The sequence below is a fragment of the Hipposideros armiger genome, unplaced genomic scaffold, assembly GCF_001890085.2.
Source record: "Hipposideros armiger isolate ML-2016 unplaced genomic scaffold, ASM189008v1 scaffold_1154, whole genome shotgun sequence".
Classification (NCBI taxonomy): Eukaryota; Metazoa; Chordata; class Mammalia; order Chiroptera; family Hipposideridae; genus Hipposideros; species Hipposideros armiger.
This window is the reverse complement of record NW_017732504.1, coordinates 150,061-174,527: the sequence shown is the minus strand read 5'-3', so window position 1 is coordinate 174,527 and position 24,467 is coordinate 150,061. Positions and strand designations below refer to the sequence as shown.

Sequence of the window (24,467 nt, the reverse complement as noted above, 5' to 3'; positions counted from 1 at the left end):
TGGAGGATACTCGACGCCCTACACATCAGATGATTGAGATGTCTAATCTCTCATTTAAACCAGCCCTTCCGAGGCCAACCACTCCTTCAACTTTTTGCATAATTACTCTGCGAACAAGGAGTACTTCTCTACCTAGTTGGGGTCAATTGAAAAGGCTGGCTCAAGTAGCTGAACATCGGCTGTCAGAAGAAAATATTCCAAAAACAGAGGCCAACATGCTAGTATCTACGATGGCAGTTCTTGCTGTTGTAAATTGTTTTCCAATCGGTGTTGCTGCCGATAATTTCACTTATTGGGGCTTACATACCCAATCCCCCCCTTGTTAACTCCTGTAACTTGAAATGATGATCTTCCTCTGATTTATCTTAATGATAGCTCCTGGTTCCCTGGACCTGAAAATCCTAGAGGACCGGATTTCTTGAAGAAGTAAAACAAAATTTTACCTTATCTGGTCATTTCTCATCACTAGGTTATTTGCATACCCCTATCTGTATAGGCTCTGTTCCTCTCTGTCTCTCTCTTTCTGATCAAGCCTGGGCTATCCCCAGTGGAAAGGAGAATGACACTTTTAAGAATTTGTTTATGATAACAAGAAAGGGGTTTGTTACCCAGCAAGTCAGCACCCATAGCTTCCCTCCTCCAATTCCTACTTGTCCTTTAAAAAAAAGTCACTGGGACAAGAATCAATCTCAGATTCATTGGAAGGAATGTCGTGGAAGTATGAAAAGAGTAGTAGTTAATAATTCCTATGAAACTATAGTTGATTGGGGTCCCTTTGGGACTGCCATTCATGCCTGTTCCCATATAAAATGTTCAGAACCCCAGCAATTAAAGGGACAGATAGCTGAATATGGTTTTCCTAGAAATATTGAGTCTTCATTTAACATTTCTATTTTTTGGAAGGATAGGGCTTTGCCCCACCTCAATTAGGGATGATTAGACCTATTTGGAGTCCACTTCAAAGGACCTTATGGAAAGCATTGGACCTAATAAGATATGGAAAGGAAATCTTACTAAAAATACCAATAAGAATTTCACTTTCCGATTTAAAAAACCCCAAAATGATTTATTTACAAGTTTGCCTTAAAACTCCTTTTGTTTTCTTGACAGGAAAATTTACTATTAATCAGGCTGCAAAATTGGTTGAATGCCCTTAATGTCATTTATATACCTGTCTGAATGCCTCTATTTTTGAGACCTCCAACGACCAGATTATGATACTTAGGCAAAGATGCGGACTATGGCTTCCCGTGCTAGCCTCTAGGGTATGGGAAGCTTCCTCAACTGTTCATATTATTTTACAAATTCTTCATAAGATCTTACATAGAACTAAAAGGTGTATTGGCCTTTTAATAGCAGCCATAATGGGAATAATAGCTATAACCACTGTTGCTGCTGTCTCTGGGGTGGCTCTTCACCAGATGGTGCAGACTACTCAATTTGTACAACAATGGCATGAAAATGCAAGTAAAACTTGGAATCAGCAATTGAGAATTGATCAAGAAATCAGTGTATGGCTGGCTGATTTAGAAACAACTGTTGTCTCTCTTGGCGATCAATTGGAAAGTCTCCAGACTATGATTACTTTAAAGTGTGATTGGAATATTTCCACTTATTGTGTAACTTCTTTTCCTTACAACCAGACATGTACCCTGTGGTCTGAGGTATGAGCTCATCTTATGGGACATATGCCCAATTTGACTGTAGATGTTTTGCAGTTACAAGAAGAAGTGGATCAGATGTCATCTGCTAATCTCCAGCTCCTCCCGGAAAAAAATGCCCTTTTCGTGGCTGCGGAAGGATTTTCTACTCTGATCCCACTCACACGGGTGAAAAACCTTGGTAGAGGTTTTTGCTGGTGCTTTTGCACTCCTATTAATCATTCTATTTCTGTTTTGTCTAGTCCTCCAGTGTGGACAACAAGCCCTCTGACGGGCCATAGATGAAGAAACTGCAAAGTCCGTGTTTCTCCTTCTACGAAAACAGAAAAGGGGAGATGTTGCCTTATAGCTACGTCCATGACCGCCCCCCCTCACCCCCATGTAATGTCCAGCACGACAAGGGCAGTGAAAGAACTAGAGGGGGCGGCAAAGGGTTAAGAAAGAAAAGAAATAGCAGCCAAGATTTAAATGAAAGCAGGGTCAAGGGTCTCCAGCCTCACAGGACTAAGAGCCCCCAATCAGGCCAACACGCAGCTTTTATGTCTCCACCTACCCGGAAGTAGCATTGTTGTCTTCACAGTCTGTGAGTCTCATTTCTGAGAACTTGTTCATTCCGGATTACCCATGCCTGCAGAAAGTCTGCCTGCATGACCAGACAAATGCTCTGCCTTCACACACCCATATGCACATGACCCCAGAGAGATAAGATTATTATGCTGAGGACAGAAACTGTCACATCATTTGGTCACTTCCCAAGCAGGTTGCCGGAAGGAATGTAGCTAAAGAGGTAGAAGACCTCCAGTCTCCTTGAGGGCGGGTGAGGACCTATGCCCACCTCCATCAGCCCCAAAATTTCTCCTGATGGCCCCCATGCGACTGTGCCTGTCTTAGGTTGTTCCTTCCTCGAGGAATCTTACCCATCATTGGCTAACCAGCCATCTTTTGGGGAAACGCAAGGTGAATGAGCAGTGTCCTCAAAAGGGTCAGTTTAGGGGTAAGCGCGGGGGGACAGACGGCTGGACAGCTGTGTGGCAACACCCCCGCACTAACCCCTGACCTAATGAGGTCCTGAGGTAGTGTCTCGGAATGCTGAGACCCGATGGAATGATATCAGTCATCTCCCTTATTTGGATGGACGTGGTACAGTAACGCTGTCCTGGGGGTTGTGCAGGTTGTACGAAGGCATCGTACATGTTGGAGTACAATGGGAGCTGGTTAATGGAAAACAGCCTTAAGGCACGTAGCACACGGATCTTTGAGTAATTCAATTTCACTTCCTTTGAAATTTTCTCAATAAAAGCCATGCGAAGAACCGATTCGGGGCTCAGTCCACGAGGCTGATGCCCCCTGGTCCCACTTTAGCCTTATCTCTGTCTCTTGTGCTCTTTAACTCTGTGCCATCCCTCTTGTTTCCCACTGCTCTTGCCACACAGGATGTGACAACTCACAGAATGAATCTTTCTAGAGAAAGCAAGGCAGGCTTCCCAAGAAAGTCTACAAATGGTTTGCAAGAGCAAGGACAGGAAATTGGCATGGAATTTTTATGGCAGAGGCCTACTTGGTTTAAATTTCCTGCTAATACCAAAGGAGGGAGCACTTGAGCTTACCCAGAAGTAGAGCACAGGAGGAAGGAGTGAAGCTTTAAAGCTATGAGCAGCCGCTTCTGCCACTCCTGGTGCTGCTTGTACAAGTATATACCACGTTTTGTTTTATCCATTCATCTGTTGATGGCCACTTGGGTTGTTTCCACTTTTTGGCTATTTTGAATAATGCTGTAGCAAACATTGGAATACAAGTATCTGTTCAAGTCTCTGCTTTCAGTTTCTTTGGCTATATACCTTGGTGTTGGGATCTGGCTGGGATCAGCCAGGGACACTGAGGCTTTAGGTTGGCAAGCTTGGGTCTCCAGGTAGATACAGGCCTGGGGTGAGCGGCCTTGGAGCAGTTTGGTGGGGACCTTTGGGACAGTGCTTCTGCCTTAAGCTGCTTCCAGATAATGCAAGTGCAAAGAGTAAAGATCCCAGCTTGCTGATAGGAAAAGCTTATAGACAAAGAGACTCAGTTGCTCATGGACTATGGACTTGCAGTTTCAATATGCATCACACGTTTGGGACTTTCTACTGTGGGCTTGTTGACAGTTTCTATTTGCCTCAGTTTAACCTTGCCTAGCTATATTATTGGTTTATATTGAGTATAACATGGCTTGTTGCTGAGGAGAAATTATTTCTCCTCAGTCCATAAGTTTTAGCTTTAGGGAATTGCTCCTTAGAGTGAGGAAATCGCTTCCCCTTAAAAACCTTGTATTTCCAATAAACGGGGTTCTTAGTCTTACCAGCAGGCTGAGGCCCTCCTGCTCCCAGCTTTTGTCTCTCTTCTCTTTATTTCTCGTCTTCCACCCAATCCTCTCAGGGACCCTCTAGATACCTGGCGTGTGCAAGCCAGGTAGCCACTGGGATGAGCTGGTCTTGTTCACCTAGGAGTGTAATTGCAGGAACATTTGGTAATTCCACGTTAAGCTTTTTGAGGAATTGCCAAATTGTTTTCCATAGCAGCTGCACCATTTCATGTTCTCACCATTATTGTACTAGGGTTCCAAGTACTACACATTTTCACCAACACTTATTTTCAGTTTTTTTGATAATTCCCATCCTAGTAGGTTTAAAGAGGTTACTTACAGTTTTATTTGCAGTTCCTAATTACTAATGACGTTGAGCATCTTTTTATGTGTTTATTGGCCATTTGCCCATCTTCTTTAAAGAAATATATATTCAGGTCCTTTTCTCATTTTTCAGTTGGGCTGTATGTGTTTTCTGTTGAGCTTTAGGAGTTCTTTATATATTAATTGGTTATTAAACTCTTATTAAATATATGATTTTAAGTATTTTCACTCATTCTGTAAGTTTTTTTCACTTTCTTCATTATGTCATTTGATGCACAAAATTTTTTAATTTAGATGAAGTCCAATTTATTTTTTATGTGGTTGCTTATGCTTTTGGTGTCATATTTAAGAATCCATTGCTAAATCCAAGGTCATTTCAGCTTTCTTTACACAGCATTAACATGGTGTATCTTTTTCCATCCTTGTATTTTTAACCTATTGGTATAGTTATATTTAAGGTGAATTTCTTCTAGGCAGCATAAGGTTGAGTCATGCTTTTTTATCCAATTTGATACTCAGTGCCTCTTGAGATATTCAGATCACTTATATTTAATCTGATTATTGATATAAACCTTCCATCCTGAAATTTGTTTCCCATCTGTTATTTGTTCTCTTTTCTTCTTTCTGATTTCATTTGGATTGAGTATTTTTATGATTTCATTTTATCTCCTTTGTTGGATTATTAACTATAACACTTTGTTAGTTTAGTGGTTGCTTTAGAGCTTAAGAGTTTACATATTTCACTAATCACAGTGTTCGTTCAAGTGATATATTACTTCACATAAAATATGGGAACATTATAATAGTTTATTTCCATTTACTCTTCTTCTTCTGGACTTTGTGCTGTTGTTGTCATACAATTTGCTTCTATATATGTACCCCCTGAACTACATTGTTTTTATTTTTGCTTAAACAGTAATTTATCTTTTGGGGAGATTGAAATAATATAAAAAGTCTTACATGTTTACCCTGTAGTTACTATCCCTGGTGCTCTTCATTCCCTGTGTGAATCCAGATATCTGTTTGTTATCCAATTACACATATATTAACCTTCTTGAGATTGCACTTCCACTTGCTAATATCCTGTTTGCAAATTTTTAAAGATTATTTTCTCTGTGTCTATCCCAGCACCTCAAAGAGCATCTGGCACACAGTAGGTGCTTTCTAATCAGATACCACAGCAAAGAATTCCACACACAAACCCACATCCATTAGTCTAATCCTCATGGTCTGTCACACATACTATCATATCACTCTCCTACTCCACTCTCCACCACTGTGTCCCTTTCTACTATAGCACATTCTCAGAGGTAACATCACAAATGTCACACACACAATCACACACGGTCACAGAAATGCATGCAGCATGCCCACCCCAACATAGTTTTACATATAGTTAACCTCATAGAAACACACACACACAATGACCCAATGAAAGGGTCATGCACCAACTCAGAAAATCACAGTCTGGCAACAGAAACTTGTGGGGAGACAATAAACAAAAAGCCTTAAAATATAAACACTATTGTTCCAAGGGGCTATAGAGTCACATTAAGGAGCCGTGAAGTGCCAGTGGAGAGATGTGATCAGGGAAAGCCTCTTTGGAGATGTGACATTTGTATCATAAGAAATAAGGGAACTTTGAAGATACAGAAGAGCTATTTTGGGAAGAGGGGAATACATTCACACCCAGCATTACCAAATCGAAATACAGGAACCATATACAAACGGAACGCTCTCTATCCTGCCCGCGTCCCTCACGTCTGAAAGGTAAGCCTTTCTGGGAGCCGGAACGCCCTAGAGGGAGGAACTGGGAGAAAGTATAAAGCGTCTGCGCACTCTAATCCCTGCTCCCCCCACCCACCTACTTTTTTCGGTTACCCTTAAGCAATTCTAGGAGCTAGACCTTCACCCGCTTCGTGTAGACGCGCGAGCACCACGCCGCACACAGACCCCGCCCCCTGCGGCTAACGGGCTGCTCTCGCCTTCAGCCCTGTTGCTAAGGACGGGGACCGAGCACTTGTGCCTGCGCTCTTCAATCCCAGACCGTGTAGGGTGATACTTGGCTCAGTCCCTAGCGGCCCCAGGCTCGGCGTTGAACGGAATCAGGACTTCAGGCATCCTTTTGGAAGGTCTGGGAGAGGCCGACGTGGGGACCCCGGGCAGAGGGAGCGGTATTTCCAACCCCTAGCGCGGTGCGGTTAGACTGCAGCGCCGCGGTTTTTTTTTTCTGGTCTGGACTACATTTCCCAGTGGACCCCGCGAGCACTGGGCGAGCGCCGGGCCCCTTTGTGCCCTCCGGAGGCCGTATCGCTTCTTACCGGGCCCGCGGGGGCTGGGTTCCATCAGACTCAAAGGGCAGTAGGTGGGCCCGAGTTTTCAGGGCGGGGACGGGATCTTCTTGCAGTTCGGTTCTGCAGGTAGGGAGTGGGCTGAGGAGTGGCCTATGGGTCGCCCGGACGCCGGTCCCCGGGCCCTCTGTGTGACTACGTGTGAGAGTCCCTGGGCCCTCTGTGTGACTACGTGTGAGACTGTCACCCGATATGCCTGTACACACCGTATCTGTGTGACTATGGGTGCGAGTAAGTCAGTGGTTGGTGCCTTAGAGTGTGAGACTGTGAGGGGCGGGAGGGAGGGTATTTTCTGTCCCCTTGTTGCCATACCTTCGGCCTCTTTGTGACTGGCGTGTGTGAGACCGTCGTTTGTAATACCCTAATATTTGAGGCTTGGGGGTATGAGAGAGGGTGACTGTGTGAGGCTGTGTCCATATCCATGGCCACTGACTATGATGTGTGTAAAAACGGTGTTTGATGCTCTAGTTTTTAAGAATTGTGAGTATGTGGGGGGGATTCAGTCAGATTGTGTGCCACCACTGATCTATTGGAGAGGACTGTAGAGTCAGGACGACCTTTATTTGAACTTGATGCTGTTATTTATTAGTTGTGAAGACAAAAAACATCCAGTTTAAGAGAAAGCTTATAAGAGTTTATTTGAGCCAAACTAATGACAATTGCCAGGAAGCAAAGTATCAGCAGATTGAGAAAATGCTCCGGAAAATGGCTGTTTTGCAACTTATTTTATACATTAGAATCAAAGGAAGAGGGTTACATGAAATCCATTGGTGGTAGATTAAGGGGGTGGGAGAGAGCAAAACCGGAAAAATCTCTGGGATTGGATAAAAGTAAATTGGAGAGACAGGTACTTCTTTTACATAGGTGGGTACAGGATAGTTAATAGTTCACTTTTTAGAGCACACAGAGATGTTAATCAGGGGACAAGAATAATAATGAGGCATTCTGTAGTTGCCCGCTCTGATCCAGAAAAGGGGATTACTGGCATTCCAAGGATGTTATCCGAGATACAAAAAGACAATAGACAGGCTCACATAAGGTGAAGATTGACTTTATGAAGGTAAGCTTCAGGCTAAAGATGTGACTTCCCACCATGGCCCACCTTAGTTATGAGGTTTTTTGTTTTTTTTATGTTCACACCATTTTATATGGTAATTTTCAGTTTCCTGAGCTTGTCAGATTTAACCTGTCTTCAGCTGTGTGTCTTTATATACATGATTACATTCCTCGGAGTTCTTGTTTGTAAAATCTAGAAAAATCTATTAGAATAATAAATTAGGAAGTGATGTAGACATGAATTAAATTGTATGCAAACAAATTCCCAGGTCTCCATTATGCTTTCTCTCTATTGGAGAGGATGCTCCTTCTCTTAACAGGAGGAAAGAGATGCAGCAAACTTCTGGGCTGGTGATTTTGGATGCTGCAAGGAAAGCCTAGTTTCTGATGTTCTCTTCCCCATCTCCGTCATCTAAGGACACTGCCATTTCCCAAGAGAAGAGTCAAGAGGAGGAAAAAATGGCTGTTGGACTTCTTAAAGCCATGTACCGGGTGAGTTGGTGTTTTGTCTTTCCTGAAATATTTTTCTGCTTTTTAAAACAGCAGACATTAATTCTCCTTCTGCTGAAACTTTTCTGGGTAACCAATTATATTACTTCTGAAAACCCTTCAATGGATTCCCACCCATTCAGGATAAATGCTCAAGTCTTTGTCTTGGCCTGCAAGGTCCTATATAATCTGGTCCTTGACTATCCCTCTCCCCTCATCTACTTTTTTTTACTCTGCCTGTAACCTCATCAGTTCCAGCCACACTAGCTTCCTTTTAGTGAGTTAAATTCATTCTTAACTCATGGCCTTGCCCTTGCTGTTTCCTCTGCCTAGAAGGCTGTTCTCCTAGATACAGACCAACTTCAGTCTAGTCTCTGCCCAAACATTCATTCATTCAATAAATTGTATCAAATGACCAATAATGAAGTCTGTTCTTGCCTTTACTTTTTTTAATTTTGTAAAAAAACAAATTTTACACACACACACACACACACACACACACACACACACACACGGTATATTAGTTTCATCAGCAAGTGGTCACATTATAGAAACCTGGAATCCAAGTGACTCACTGCATGGCTCCAAGTTTTTAAGAACTTTGCCCAGGCCACTTAAGCAGAAGTAGTATTATGAGTGGAATGCCCGTTTCTTTACATAAAATTTAAAGTACTCTGGATTGAAGTATTTGAATTTTAATGGAATTGATTTGCTCTGCTTGGTCTAGCATATTTCTCAGAGATATAGCAAGTGTTTTTGGGTCTCATTTTTAATCCTCTTATAGCTTCCTGAACTTTTCAAACCATTCGTTTATTTTTTTATTTTTTATTTTTTTAAAAGATTTTATTGGGGAATTGGGGAAGGGGAATAGCCAAGTTGTTGTCCTTCAATCTTAGTTGTGGAGAGCACAATTAGCTCAGCTCCAAGTCCAGTCACCATCTGGCCCCCGTCAGCAGCTCAGGGCAGCTCAGCTCAAAGTGCTGTGTTCAGTCTTAGTTGTGGGTGGGCATAGCTCACCTTCCCATGCGGGAGTCGAACCAGCAACCTTGTTGTTAGGAGCACATGCTCTCACCAGCTGAGCCATCTTGCCACCTATTGGCAGCTCAGCGGCAGCTCAGCTGGGATGCAGCTCACTGGCCCATGTGGAAATTGAACTGGCGACACTGTTGCTCAGAGCTCACTCTTAATCAACTGAGTCACTCGGCCGGCTCAACCATTCATTTATTAATTCTGTTTATTCAGTGAATATTTGAATAGGTCATGTGTGCCAGATACTGTTCTGTAACTGGGAATATAGCAGTGACCAAAACAAAAATAATTTTGCCCTCATGGAGCATATATTTTAGCGGAGGTGGTGGACAGACAATAAATAACAAAATAATTGAGTGCCATAGAGAAAAATAACACAGGATTAGGGGAATAGGAAATGGGTAGGAGCACTGCTATTTTTATACAGAATGATCCGAGAAGTACAAAAGCCCTGAGGGGGTACATGCTTGACAAATCTGAAGATATAATATCAGGGAGCGCCCAGTGTGACTGGGGCAGAATGAATGTGGTGAGTATGATAAGATATGAAGTTATTTCACTTCATTTATTTCATTTCAGGAGTTGGTGACCTTCAGAGATGTGGCTGTAGACTTCTCCCAAGAGGAGTGGAATTGTCTAAATTCTTCTCAAAGGCATCTGTACAGTAATGTGATGTTGGAGAACTATAGGATCTTGGTATCACTGGGTAAGAATATTTTGCAGAATTGAGCTTCTGTTCATAAGAGGCGCTTTGGTACCACCATTAAAAATTTTTGGATAGCATCTACAGTGCTTGGCTGAATGTGCTACCTGTGCCAAATCTATTCTAGATTTTAATATTTGTGGAGTTGGCAATGGACAGGTCTATTATTAATCTATGTCAGAAGCTTAAGCTTCCCTATCCTTTGAATACATGTCCTTGACACATTTTTCTCGCGTTTACTGTTAAGTTCCCTCTTCCCTGATGATCAAAAGATTGGATTTGAGTTTTAGGATATCCACAGCATGACCAAATTCTGTTCCTTTTCATACATGCAGGACTTTGCTTTTCTAAGCCAAATGTGATACTATTGTTGGAACAAGGGAAAGAGCCCTGGATGGTGAAGAGAGGGCTGGCAAAAGGCTTGTGCTCAGGTGGGTGAAGAAGAAATACAAGTAGGCAGGCAGAAACCTTTGCAGGTGACAGCTCAGCTGGACTCAGAGGCATCACCTCTTTACTTTTCTTTATTGGCATGTTCTAGGTCTTAGTAGAAAATGGGAACCTTTTAGAGTGTTCTTCCAAATTTATTATTCATGTCTCACCTTTAACACGTTAATCCTCTTCTTTCTAATAACTCATGTGTTCTCTGAGTCCCATTCCTTCCCATTTTCATAAGCCTCTTCCAGGTTTTGAAAAAGTCTTTTCCTAATCTGACAAACTTTTGAGCTCGACACACAGCTATAACTGATGTACCAGATCCTGATACTTACATGCAGTGAAATTTAGAGCAAGTTACTTAACCTCTCTGTGCTTTTGTTTTGTCATCTGTAAAATAGGATAATACTTTTTAAGTGCTTTGAACAGTTCCTATCATTATAAATTCAATAGCTGTTAGCTGCCTCATTTTTCTCTTAATGGTCAGTTCATTCATCCCTTTAATCAACATATATTGAAATTGTACTTTAAACAAAGTACTTGCAAGATACTAGGGTGTTATACATTTATATAAATAAACAACAGGCTAGCAGCAGGGTTATGATATAGCTATAAATGGAATATATGAAGAAAAGGTGACGTAAATGGGAAGCTCAGAAAAAAAGATGAGAGGCAGAGGAGTCTGGGTTACTGAGAAAATGATGGTCTTTAACAAAAACACAGGTCAGAAGCTAGAAAACATTTGAGGGTGAAGATAGTCAGAGTTTATTTTAGTATAAGATAAGGGAGGATTTTTATACAGACATAAGCATTAAGGTAAAATGGAGGACTGAAGTTCAGAAGAAATTCGGGGTCATTATAGTCACCTCTGTTAACACCACTCTCTAACTCACCACCCCCTGCATCTCTCCCCGATCTTTTATGTCCTTGTTTAGTTTTCTGAGAAAAAAAATTTGATGTAGAGTCGTAGTGTCAAATATGTATGGTTAAATTTTGTTTATTTATTATTAAATAAATCACACACATAAACATATATTAGCATATATGTGTAGTTTAAATAATAATAGAGCAAAAGCCCACAAACCTACTTCTTTGTGTGAGAAATAAAAAATTGTCAATGCCATTTTAGGCCTAATGATATGTCACTTCTTACCCATGACTCAAACCCACCCCTCACTGGGGTAACCATTATCCTACAATTTTGCTTATCATTTTTTGGCTCTTCTTTATGGTTGTACCATATATCCCTATTTTCAACTTTTTATACATGGAAATATATTGTATGTAATTCTGATTTTTTTAAAACTCAAAATTATATTCCTGAGGTTCATCCATGTTGATTGTACTAGCAGCTATGGTTCACTGAACTTTCTTTCCTGCTGAAATGTAATGTAGTCCACTGCGTAAACCACACTTTATCCATTGAAAGTATTTTAAGTCGTTTCAGTTTTATGCTACTGTATGTTACTGCTATGACCTTATTCATATGACTGCTGGTGCACATATGCTGGAGTTCGTTTAGAGAATACAGCCAGGAATTTACTAGATCAGGGCTGGGCAAACTTTTGACACCAAATAGCCACCAGAGGTCAGCAAACTGCGGCTTGTGAGCCACATACGGCTCTTTGGGTACGTACATGTGGCTCTGAAGTAAAATTGAAAATGGAAATAAAACTATCATAGTTTCATTTATAAAATTTTTAAAGGATATTATTCACATAATGGTGATTTCATTTGTTTTATGGCTCTCGAATAATTTTTAATTGTTGTGAGGGACAGGATTGGCTCTTCCAGGGGTTGGCAAACTTTTGAGACGAAACGTACCCAAAGAGTCGCATGTGGCTCTCAAGCCGCAGTTTGCCAACCCCTGTACTAGCTAATGCTATTTTACTTTCCAAAGTGCTTGTACTAATTTACATTTCTAACAGCTGTATGTGTGATTGCTTATTGCTGCACGCTTAAAAATTTTTTGCTAACCTGCTGGGTGTGAAATATTATCTCCTTATACTTGTAATCTGAATTCCTTTGATTACTAAAGAAATTTTGTATCTTTTCATATATATAATGGCCATTCAGATTTCCACTTTAGTGAGGTGCCTGTTCAAGTCTTTTGCCCATTTTGGGGAAGGCTATCTTGTATTTGTAGTTTATATTTTTGATATTTTGTTTTGAGAAACCTTTCTATAATCCAAAGTCATATAGATACTCTCAAATTGTCTTCTAAAGATTTTCCTTTTGTATTTAGGGCCATAATACACTTGAACTTGATTTTGAGATTGAAGTAAGAATTTAGTTTTAGTGCCTTATGGAAAACCAAATGTCCCAGATATTTATTGAATAAATGAGCTCTCTTTGCTCATTGTTCTGAATGTTACCTCTTAATCCATCAGGTTATAGTATATTTATGGCTCTGATTTTGAGCTCTATTCCATTCCATTGATCTCTGTTTTCTTATGCCAGTACCAGCCTTGTCTTAATTAAAATACTTTATTATGATTGTCTGTTATGGTAGGTCCCTACACCTTGTTCATGTTCTGTAGAATCTCTTGTTTGCTCTTTGGCCATCAAAATAAAGTTTAGGGTCATCTTGTCAATTTCTACCAGAAAACAACAAAAAGCTATTGGCCTTTTTTTTTTTTTTTAAATATTTTATTGGGGAAGGGAAACAGTGTGTTTTTCCAGGACCCATCAGCTCCAAGTCAAGTCATTGCCCTTTAATCTAGTTGTGGAGGGCGCAGCTCAGCTCCAAGTCTAGTCACTGTTTTTAATTTAGTTGCATCCCATGTGGGAATCCAACCGGCAACCTTGTTAAGAGCACGTGCTCTAAGAACACATACCCTAACCAACTGACCCATCCGGCCGCCCCAAGCTATTGGCTTTTGATTCATTTATTTATTTTATGTATCAATTTTGGAAATTTTTCCATTTATAAATGTGGTTAATCTCTCCATTAAATTTCTTTCAATTTGTTTTATTATTTTCTCTATGAAGGCCATGCACATATTCTATTAGATTAATTCCTAGTCATCGTAGTTTTGTTGCTATGTTAAATATTGTCTGTATTTTCTATTTGTTGCTCATATGTAGAAATGAAATTAAGTTTTATACATTGAGCTTGTTGTATCCAGCAGTGTTGCTAAGCTCTCCTGCTAATGATGATAATTTTTAGATTTCTTTGGATTTATTCCTGTGAGCAGATATATTTGTGAATAATGGCAGTTTCTTCATTTCAAATTCTTATTCCCTTAATTTCTTTTATTTGTTGCCCTGTCTTCCATCTCCAGTATGGTATGAACTGAAGTAGTGATAGCAGGCATTCTTGTCTACTTCTGGTATCAATCAGTGCTTTAATATTTTGTTAGTAATAATTCTGATGTTTAAACAATTTTGGTAGATACCCTTTCATTTCTGTTTACTAGATTTGATTATGGAAAGATTTTGAGTTTTAAGAAATGTTTTTCTGTATCTATAGATGATTAGATGGTTTTTAGTTTTTCTTGTGTTAATGTGGTGAATTACATACTACATTTTTAATGTTGAATCAACCTTGTCCTGAGACAAACCCATCTTTATATTTTTTTCCATTCATGGTTAGTTGCTATTTGACAATATTTTCTTTGGGTTTTTTGCATCTGTGTTTATCAATGAGGTTGTCCTTCAGTTTTTCCCTTCACATACACTTCTTATCATATTTTAGAATCAAGATTGTTCTAGTCTCATGAAATCTGTCTGTGAGTTCCTCTGTTTCTTTCTTAGAAGAATTTGTGTAAATCAAAAATTATTTGTTTTTTAAATGTTTGGTAGAACTTTATTCATCTTGGCTTGAGTTTTTTTGTGTGTGTATGAAAAGAATTTAAAGTGATAATTCAATTTCTGTTATGTTCTAAGATCCTGTGTTTTCCATTTGTCTTATAGTCATGGAGCTATTGTATTCTAAGAATTTATACTTCTCATGGAAATTTTAAAATTAATTAGATAAAGTTGTCCATTATTTCCTAAAGTTGGTAGCATATGTAATTATGGCCTTTTTTTTTTTTCCTTCCAAAAAGGGAGAAACAAATTTTTACAAGGGGTTATCAATTTTTTAGTGATTTCAGACATTTTTCACTTCATGAATCCTCTCTAATTTAGTTTCTGAAAATTTCATGCATTTATCCTCTTTATTATTTCATTCCTCCTACATTTATTTATCCTATTCTCTTTTTTTAACTTTTAAGTTGATAACTCACTGTTTTTGAGGTTTTTTCTTTTCTGTTATAAGCATTTAAGGCTATATTAGCAATATATCCCACGTGTTTTCATATGTGGTATTTTTGTTATCATGTATATCTAAGCATTTTCTAATTTTCATTGAGTTCTTCATCTTAAATTCCAAATTTAAGATTTTTGTTTGGTTTGGCTGCATTATAGTTAGAGAATGTGTCCTGTTTAACATGCATTCATTGAAATTTTTTGGAACTTGCTTTATTTCCTAGGAATTTTGGTAAATATTTAATGTTTCTTTGAAAAACGATGTCTGTTTTGTGATTGTTGAGTACAGCATTTGATATATGTTCATTGGGTTAAGCTCATTATTTTGCTGGTCAAATCTTCTGTGTCCTTAATTGATTTTAAAACAATCTCTTTGAGCAATCAATTATGGGAGACCTATGTTAAAAACTTCTACTCTGATGGTGAATGCATAAATTTTTCTTTTGTATTTCTGACAACTGGTTCTTTATATTTTGAAAGCATTTTATTACGTCTTATGGTTTTGGAATTGTTTTATCTTTCTGGTGAATTGTCCATTATATTACTGTTATTCTTTTTAAATCTATTGATGAATTCTTCTCTTAGCTATTTTGCTTGATATTTTTGTAGCTATTTAGTCTTTTGTTACTATTTACTTGGTGTAGTTTTTTCCACCCCTTTACTCTTACTTTCTATTCTATATACTGTTTCTCTTGTAAACAGTATATAGTTAAAATTTTTTTAGTCCAGTTTGATAATCTCTATCTTTTAACTCAATGATGGTAGTCAGTTATATTTTTGGCAATACTTATAGAGTTAGATTTATTTGTACCATCTTATGTTCCTCCATAAATTCTACTTTTATTTTTTCTTGTTTCTTCTCCATCTGCTTATTTGAAAGTTATACAGTGTATTTCTCTTCTTACACTATTTACCTTAGAAATTTCTTTTGCATTTTAATAACTTTATTGAAATGTATATCCCTTAGTACCAAAACATAATGGTAGTTGTTTAGGTTACTTCTGCCAACTCAAAATTAACACCATTGTAATCAAAATATTGAAATATATTGCCTTTAGGGAAAGCTGAAAAGTTATCTACAAAACACGGTTTACAACAATATAAGATATACTGTGGTTCGCTGGTTTATTTTCTAGTGCATATTTATTTATAACATGATGCCAAAATTGGGTATAGCCATCCTGGGTGGACTGAGGCTACAGATTGCACCAAGTAACCATTTACAACACTTTTAACACTGTAGATCTTATATTCACTGAGTTGATAGAAAATCCTGAACTCCACCTCAGCAACCTCATGATTATGAAGATGCTTATTTACTTTTCTTAAGACTTTCTGTTGGCACAGTAGGGGCAGGTAGTGAAACTATATTCTCTTCATTTTAAACAAAATTCTAAATTAGAAGCAATGGCAGTTTTATAAAAACAATCCTTAGTAAAAACTGGAGTGTTAAATCAGCAAGTTTTCAGAGTGATGTTAATTTATTTGAGTTACTAATACATTACAAACAAATTTTCTCAATGGGACTAGATCGAAGCAGTAGTTTTTGTATAAAAACTTTTTTTATCATGGATACAAATATCACCTGTTTTCTAGAAAAAATATTAAAGATAATTTAATATGCCAAAATTATTAGGTGTGTAGTCTTGCTTTATGTAAAATGCCCTCAAATTTAAATGTAATCCCGGTGTAGCAATAAAGTTCACATCTCTGGATTATCTATTACTTGTGTTACGGGTGCCAAGAAATCATTTTCAGTGCCTAAAATAGTGACCCTTGTTATGCCTTAAAAGTGCATTTGTGAAATGTTGGTTTTTATGTAAACCTCATAATTTAAAATTTAAATTTAAATTAAGTAGGTTAGCATTTTTTTTTTTTTTTAGCTGAGCCATCCCGCCACCTGTTGGCAGCTCACGGCTGCTCAGCTCGGGCTGACTCGAACCGCTGTTGCTCAGAGCTCAAACTCTTGAGCGAGCTCTTAACCAACTGAGCCACTCAGCCGGCCCAGTAGGTTAGCATTTTTAATACCACCTAAATACATTGACCCAATGTAGAAAGCTGGATCAACATTAGAAATGAAGATTCACAGTTTACCTTCCCAGACTTATCATTAGCTCTTGGATTTGTTTGTATGCCTCACAGATGAATTCAAATTTAAGCATTATTCCACTACAGCGTAATGTTAACTAAGCAGTTTTCCTAAATCTGAGAACATTAATGTTAATCTAGTTTTGATGTTTTGAGGCTTCACAGTTTAAATCCGTGATATCATTATGGAATCCAGAGCTCAGGATTGTGGAGAAAGGCTTCAGAAAAGAGTTTTTGTTTCTGTAATAATCCAATTAAGGGACCATTTCAGGAATTGTTGGAGGGTGGGTTATTCTGTAGTAACTGCTTAAGTTGCTGTGCAGTTCTCCCAGAAACAATCCATTTCAACTTCTGAGATGTTGGTTTGGAACACTTGTTTGATGAATATTCAAACACTTGGAGACAAGCTTTTGTCAGAAGGTCACATCTCAACCATTTATCTTGGAATGGTTCTACTTCTTCTGTTAACTCTACACACTTCTGTGCTTGGGTTTCCAATGTCATGATTGATAATGCCAACATTGAAGGCTTTGCTTTAGAAAATATGATCCTGCAGCAGCATGCCTTATAAGTTGAGCTTCTAGTCTTTCGAAATTAAGACTATTCCTCTTTTCAAATGGCAAGCAAGCTGTCTTGAATGAGTGAATTAGAGAGTTGCAGAAATTGAAAGGCAGTAGTAGCTTTGACTTTCGAGCACATCTTTTCCAACACAATCTTTTCCATTCCCATCAATTCTGAAACTGTGCACCTATTCTGGCCTATTTGGATCAAGTCAGTTGCCAATGGACCATTCTTTTCCTCTTCTATTGATTTAACAGCCATGTAGAAACTCAGTCCAGCACACCCAACCCAAGGTGCTTGGGTTTTACCTTCATTTTGGACAGGAATCTGTGCAGTAAATTCACAGCTAGAGAAAATGCCTCAGTGTTGAAGCCAAAGAACTGAGTTAGACTAAGATCTTTTACTTCAAAGTCCAAGATCTTTTACTTCAAAGTCCCTTAGTCTTGCGGTCATCCTGAGGCCGTTATCACGTGCAGATTCAATTAATCTCAAGCTGCAGACCTTTGGCAAACATTTCAGTTCCTGTTCCAACAGGGCATTCAGCTGGTGTAGAAGTTTCTGAGAGTCAGTTGTCAGTACCTCTGTCTTGATCAGGAATACAGCTCCTCAGCGGTAATCACCTTCCCTGGGCCTGCTCTTACCTTAGCCCATGATATCAGATCCAAGAGGCCTGTGAAGTGAGGGAGGGGGAGCTGTCCTGGGTAGAGGTCTCTGCAGTGCTACCCAGACAACACTGCCCTCCTCAGGGCCAGCTCTGAACTGACAGGCTACCTTAGAAAATTTAACATTTGTAATCACCTTAACAAAATCTAAAATTAATCTTTTATTTTCCTCCCTTAAAGATACAAGAACATCAGAATATTTTAACTTCACTTACCCTCATTTCAGTTTTAGTCATATTTCTTTTAATCCCATAAACTTATCCCATGAACTATTTTGTTTTAAGAAATTAGACTATTATTTTGTTTAGTAAGTTGTGTTTAGATTTACTCACATGTTTATCATTTTCTTTGTTTAGCATTTTTTCCTATTATATATCTTAGAGCTTTTCCTAAAACAAATCCTTTATCAATTCTTTAGAGATATTCTGTTCATAGAAACTTTTTTTATTAGTTTGTTCATTTTTTTGTATACTTATTTTTGCTATATGCATATAAAACCTTTAAATATATACTTGTATATACACAAAATATATCATTCCATTCTTTTATGGCTTCTATTGTTGCTGTCAAGAAGTCAGTTCTCATTAATTTTTTTCTTCCTTGCTAGTTTTAAAAACTTCCTTCTCCTTGTCCTTGTTATTCTGATTTTCATTATGATGCATCTAAATGTAAAATTCATTTCTTTTGCTCTGTTTGGAATTTGCTATGATTCTTGTATCTGAGCATTTTGGTCTTTAATGGGTTCTAGGTGATTATCAGTGCTTATTTTTCATATTTTGCCACTCCCCTAGTATCTGTATTTTCTCTTCCTAAAACTCCAGTTAGACGTACCTAAGAGCATTTAACTCACCAGGGATGAACGATGTTCCTACTTCACTACTCCCTTACTTGAAAGTGCCTTCTGGAGTCTTTTTGACATCTGGGAATTTAATTTCTTGCCATATTTGTTACGCATTTGAAAAGATATTTTCTATAGTTTATACAATATTTTAAGGTTTGTCATTATAACTAGTCTGTTGTACTGCGATCCTATACACCATCTGAATGAGAAAGAGTGCATATACACCTTTTGATAATATGATAGATTAAATATAATATTGCAATGTATTTTTTCAATTTACATTTATTTGAATATATGATATTGACATTGTTACATGCATTTATTACCAAGTTATTTTTAGAGTGGTCTCTTCATATCATTTATCTAGTTTTAATTAACAATTTGTACTTTTTATTATTTGTCAGGTTTCTTCCTTACAAAGGATTTTATTTTGTCTTATGTTAAACACAGATTAAAATTTTTTTAACTTATGGTAAAATACACATAGCAAAATATACTTACTATCTTAACCATTTTTAAGTGGTTCAGTAGCATTCATGTTATTGTGCTGCCATCACCAGCATCCTTCCACAGAACTCTTTTTATTTTTTGAAACTGAAACTCTGTACCCACAAAACAATAATTCCTCATTTTCCCTTTCCCCAGCTCCTGGCAACCACTACTGCACTTTTTCTTTATGAATTTTAATACTCTAGTTACCTCATATAAGTGGAATCATACAGTGTTTTGTCTTTTTGTGACTGGTTTATTCACTTAGTATAATGTCCTCAGGGTTCATTTGTGCTGTGGCATGTGTCAGAATTTCCTCCTTTTAAAAAACTGAAAAATAGTCCACATTTTGTTTACCCATCCAATGGTGGACACTTTGGTTGCTTCCATAGTTTTAGTTATTGTGAAGAATGCTGCTATGAATATGAGTGTACAATATGTCTTTGAGACCTAGCTCTCTATTCTTTTGGGTATATACTCAGAAGTGGAATTGATGGATCTTATGGTAATTCTATTTTAAATTTTTTAAGGAACTGCCATACTATTTTCTACAGCAACAATACCATTTTACATTCCCACCAACAGTGCACACAGGTTCCAATTTCTCCACATTTTCACCATCACATTATTTTCTTTTTTTTTTAAATAGTAGTCATCATAATGGGTATGAAGTGGTATCTCATGGTTTGATTTGCATTTCCCTAATGATTAGTGATGTTGAGTATTTTTGCATGGGCATGTTGGCCATTTGTATATCTTCTTTGAAGAAATGTCTATTCAAGTCCTTTGCCTATTTTTTAATTGTGTTCTTGTTGAATTGTAGGAGTTCTTTATATATTCTGGATATTAACCCCTTTTCAGATATGTGATTTGAAATTTTTTCTCCCATTCCATGGGTTGCCTTTTCACTCTTGTTTTTTAAAGATTTTATTGGGGAATTGGAGAAGGGGAACATTGTGTTTTTCCAGGACCCATCAGCTCCAAGTCAAGTTGTCATTCAACCTTAGTTGTGGAGGGCGCAAGCTCAGCTCCAAGTCCTTTCGCCGCTTTCAATCTAGTTGCGTGGGGATGCAGCTCATCATCCCATGCGGGAGTCGAACTGGCAACCCTGTTGTTAAGAGCTTGTGCTCTCACTAGCTGAGCCATCTGGCTGCCTATTGACAGTTCAGCGGCAGCTCAGTTCGGGCGCAGCTCACTGGCCCATGTGGGAATCGAACCGGCAACCCTGTTGCTCAGAGCTCATGTTCTAACCAACTGAACCACCTGTCCGGCCCTCACTGTCTTGATTGTGTTCTTTAATGCACAGAATTTTAAATTTTTTCATGTAGTTCTATTTTTTGTCTACTTGTATCTATCTTCTGTTGCCTGCTTCTGGTATCTTACCAAGAAAAAACTGCCAAATCCAATGCTATGAAGATTTTCTCTATGTTTGCTTCTAAGAGTATTTTAGTTTTAGGTCTTCATTTAGGTCTTTGATCCATTAGGGGTTAATTTTTGTGTATGGTAAGTGTCCAACTTCATTATTTTATATGTGGCTATCCAATTTTTCCAGCACCATTTTTTGAAAAGCCTGTGCTTTCCCCATTGAATGGTCATGGCACCTTTGTCAAAAATCATTTGACTATATATGTGAGGGTGTTACTCTGGGCTGCGTATTTTCTACTTATTCCATTGGTCCGTATGTCTGTCTTTATGCCAGTACCACACTGTTTTGAGTAGTGTGGCTTTGTAGTAAGTTTTGAAATCAGGAGGTATTTGGGTTTTTTTTCAAGATTATTTTGGCTATTCAGGGTCCATTGTGATTCCATGTGAATTTTAGGATTGATTTTTCTATTTCTGGAAAAAAAAATCATTGGAATTTTGATAGGGTTTGCATTGAATCTATAAATAGCTTTAGGTATTATGGACATCTTAACAATATTAACTCTTCTAATCCATGGTCACAGGATGTCTCCATTTATTTATGTCTTCTTAATTTCTTTCAGCAGTGTTTTATAGTTTTTATTTTATAAGTCTTTCACTTCCTTGGTTAATTCCTAAGTATTTTATTCTTTTTGATACTGTTGTAAAATGGAGTTGTTTTCTTAATTTTCTTTATAGATTGTTTATTTTAGTATATAGGGGTACAACTGATTTGTGTTGACTTTATATCTTGCTACTTAGCTAAATTTGTTTATTGGTTCTAATAGGTTTTCTTTGGTGTCTTTATGGTTTCTTCATATAAGATCATGTCATCTACAAACAGATAATTTTACTTCTTCCTTTCTAATTTGAATGTTTTATATTTGCTTTTCTTGCCTAATTGCTCTGGCTAGAATGTCCCGTACTATATTGACTAGAAGTAGTGAAGGTAGGCATCCTTGTCTTGTTCCTGATCTTGGAGAAAAGCTTTTAGTCTTTTACCATTGAATATGATGTTAGTTGTGAGCTTTTCATATATGTCCTTTACTATGTTGAACTAGTTTCCTTCTATTGCTAGTTTATTGAGTGTTTTTATCATGAAAGGGTGCTGAATTTTGTTAAATGCATTTTCTGCATCAGTTAAATGAGTATGTAGTTTTTTCCTTTATTCTGTTAATGTGTTGTACTACGTTGATTTTTGTTGAACTACCCTTGCGTTCTGGGAATGAATCCCACTTAGTCTTGGTATATAATCCTTACACTATGCTGTTGAATTCAGTTTGGTAGTATTTTGTTGAGGCTTTTTAAATCAGTGTTTAGTATTCATAAGGGATATTGGTCTGTAATTTTCTTATAGTGTCTTAGTCTAACTTTGGTATCAGGGTAATGCTGGCCTCATAGAATGAGTTTAGACGTCTTCCTTCCTCTTTAGTTTTTGGAAGAATTTGAGGAGGGTGGGTGTTAATTCTTTAAATGAATGATAGAATTCACTACTGACACTGCCTGGTCCTGGGCTTTTCTTTGTTGGGAGTTTTTTGATTACTGATTCAATCATGTACTAGTTATGGGTCTGTTAAGATTTTTCTATTAATATTTCTATATGATTCAATCTTGGTAGGTTATGTGTTTCTTAGAATTTGTCCATTTTATCTAGTTTATCCAATTTGTTTACATACAGTTGTTTAGAGTACAGTTGACTCTTGAACAATGTGGGGATTGGAGTGCTGGCACCCAACATAGCCGGAAATCCATGTATAACTTTTGACTCTCTCAAACCTTAACCACTAATAGCCTATTGTCGACCAGAAGCCTTACCAATAACATAAACAGTTGATTAACACATATTTTGTATGTGATATGTATTATATGCTGTATTCTTACAATAAAGTAAGCTACAGAAAAGAAAATGTTATTAAGAAAATTATAAGGGAGAGAAAATACATTTACAGTATTTATTGAGAGAAAAAAAATCATGTATAAGTGGACCTGCACAGTTCAAACCTGTGTTGTTCAAGGGTCAGCTGTACTCTATTATATTCCTTTTTATTTCTGTAAAATTGGTAGTAATGTTCCCTTGGTTATTTCTGATTTTAGTTATTTGAGTCTTTATTTTTTTCTTAGTCTAACTAAAGGTTTGTTAGTTTTGCAATCCTTTTTAAGAAACACCTCTTGGTTTTGTTGATTCTCTCTATTTTTTTTTTTACATTCTCCGTTTTGTTTATCTCTGCTTGAATCTTTATTTTTTTCTTTTAGCTTTGGGCTTAGTTTTCTCTTTTTCTAGTTTGTTAAGATGTAAAGTTCAGCTGTTGATTTGAGGTCTTTCTTTTTTAATATAAGCATTTAGATAAAAATTACTTTCTTAGTACTGCTCTTGATGCATCCCATAAATTTCAGTATGCTGTGTTTTTATATTCATTTGTCTCAAGTTATTTTTTAACCTCCTTTGTGATTTCTTCTTTAACCTGTTGGTTGTGTGAGTATATGTTGTTTAATTTCATATATTTGTGGATTTTCCAGTATTCATTTTGTTATTGATTTTAGTTTCATTCCATTATGATTGGGAAAGATACTTTGCATGATTTCAGTCTTTTAAAATTTATTAACACTTGTTTTAGGGGCTAACATATAGTCTACCCTGGTTTTATGTTTATTGTGATGAACTTTAGTATTAAAAAAAAAAATCTTGCAGTGAGTTTGCCAAACTGCCAAATCTGAGACCATAGTGCTCCACAAGACTGCTAATTTCAGACAGCAGCTGCAAGTTTGGGGATCCTCAGGGCCACCCTCATTTATGACCAGCTGGATACAAATTTAGAGGTGCTTAAGTTTTGATTATTCACTAGAATGACTCACAGGACTCAGGAAAGAGCTATATTATGATTTGTTTTATTCTAACAAAGGATATAAAACAACTGCCAAAAGGAGAGAGATTCCAACGATGATGCCTGAGAGGGTTGCAAATGTGAAGCTTTTGTGTCTCAATATTCAAAGGAATAATTGCCAGCCAGGGAACGTCTCTTGAGCTTCAGTGTCCAGAGTTTTTGTTTTTTGTTTCTGTTTTTTGGTTTCATTATGTAGGCTGATTGAGTGAAGTATTGTCCAATGTGACTCAATCGTCAGCCTTCATTTCCTTCCCCAAAAGTCAGGCTGATACCATGTTAGCTCAAACCTCCAATCCTCTCATCACATGGCTGGTCTTTCTGGCATTGCTAGTCTCCATCCTGAGTCATCTCATTTAGTGGCCCATCTAGGGGCCCATCATGAGTCACCTTAGTAGTATAAACTATCAGGTGTGGTCCAAGGGGCTCACCATGAATAACAAATAATCAATTTCCAGGAGTTTAGAGGATTTAGAGGTTACCTTCTGGGAATATGGACAAAGGCTTATCAAATTCCTTATTACATAAGTCTTCAAAAAATCATAATAAGGCTTTGATTGTAATTGAATGGAAATAATAGATAGATACTATTAGATATTAATAGGTAGATAAAGCAGTAAGAATTTACTGCTTTACATTGTTGATTCTTCATATACAAAAGCAAAGTGTTCATCTTCTCCCTTTATTTAGATTTTCTGGGGGTGGCCCCCTCGTTAGAATTGTAAAGCTTTTGCTCATTTCTTTTTTTTTTTTTAAGATTTTTTAAATTGGGGAATTGGGGGAGGGGAACAGCGCTGGGGAATCAGGGGAAGGGGAACAGACAAGTTGCTATTGTTTTGTTCTTCAGTCTAGTTGTGGAGGACGTTGCTTCACTGGCCCAAGCTAGCACCATCATTGCGCTCTTCCCGGGTGAGG

At 37.6% G+C, this 24,467-nt stretch overlaps 1 protein-coding gene and 1 pseudogene across 8 annotated transcripts in view; one reads left to right on the top strand and one right to left on the bottom strand.

Moving 5' to 3' along the window:
• Positions 1-6,219: 6,219 nt before the first annotated feature.
• ZNF570 (zinc finger protein 570) overlaps positions 6,220-24,467 on the top strand; it is a 24,736-nt gene continuing 6,488 nt past the window's right edge. Inside the window, exons 1-4 of one of the 8 annotated variants that reach the window (XM_019632603.1) lie at positions 6,220-6,452; positions 8,145-8,219; positions 9,825-9,951; positions 10,284-10,379. In XM_019632603.1, coding sequence (XP_019488148.1) covers positions 8,187-8,219; positions 9,825-9,951; positions 10,284-10,379 — 256 coding nt within the window. In that variant the 5' untranslated portion in view covers positions 6,220-6,452; positions 8,145-8,186. The other 7 variants (XM_019632601.1, XM_019632605.1, XM_019632598.1 and 4 more) reach the window with 7 other exon arrangements.
• Positions 16,708-18,178, bottom strand: LOC109376572 (cyclin-G1 pseudogene; annotated as a pseudogene).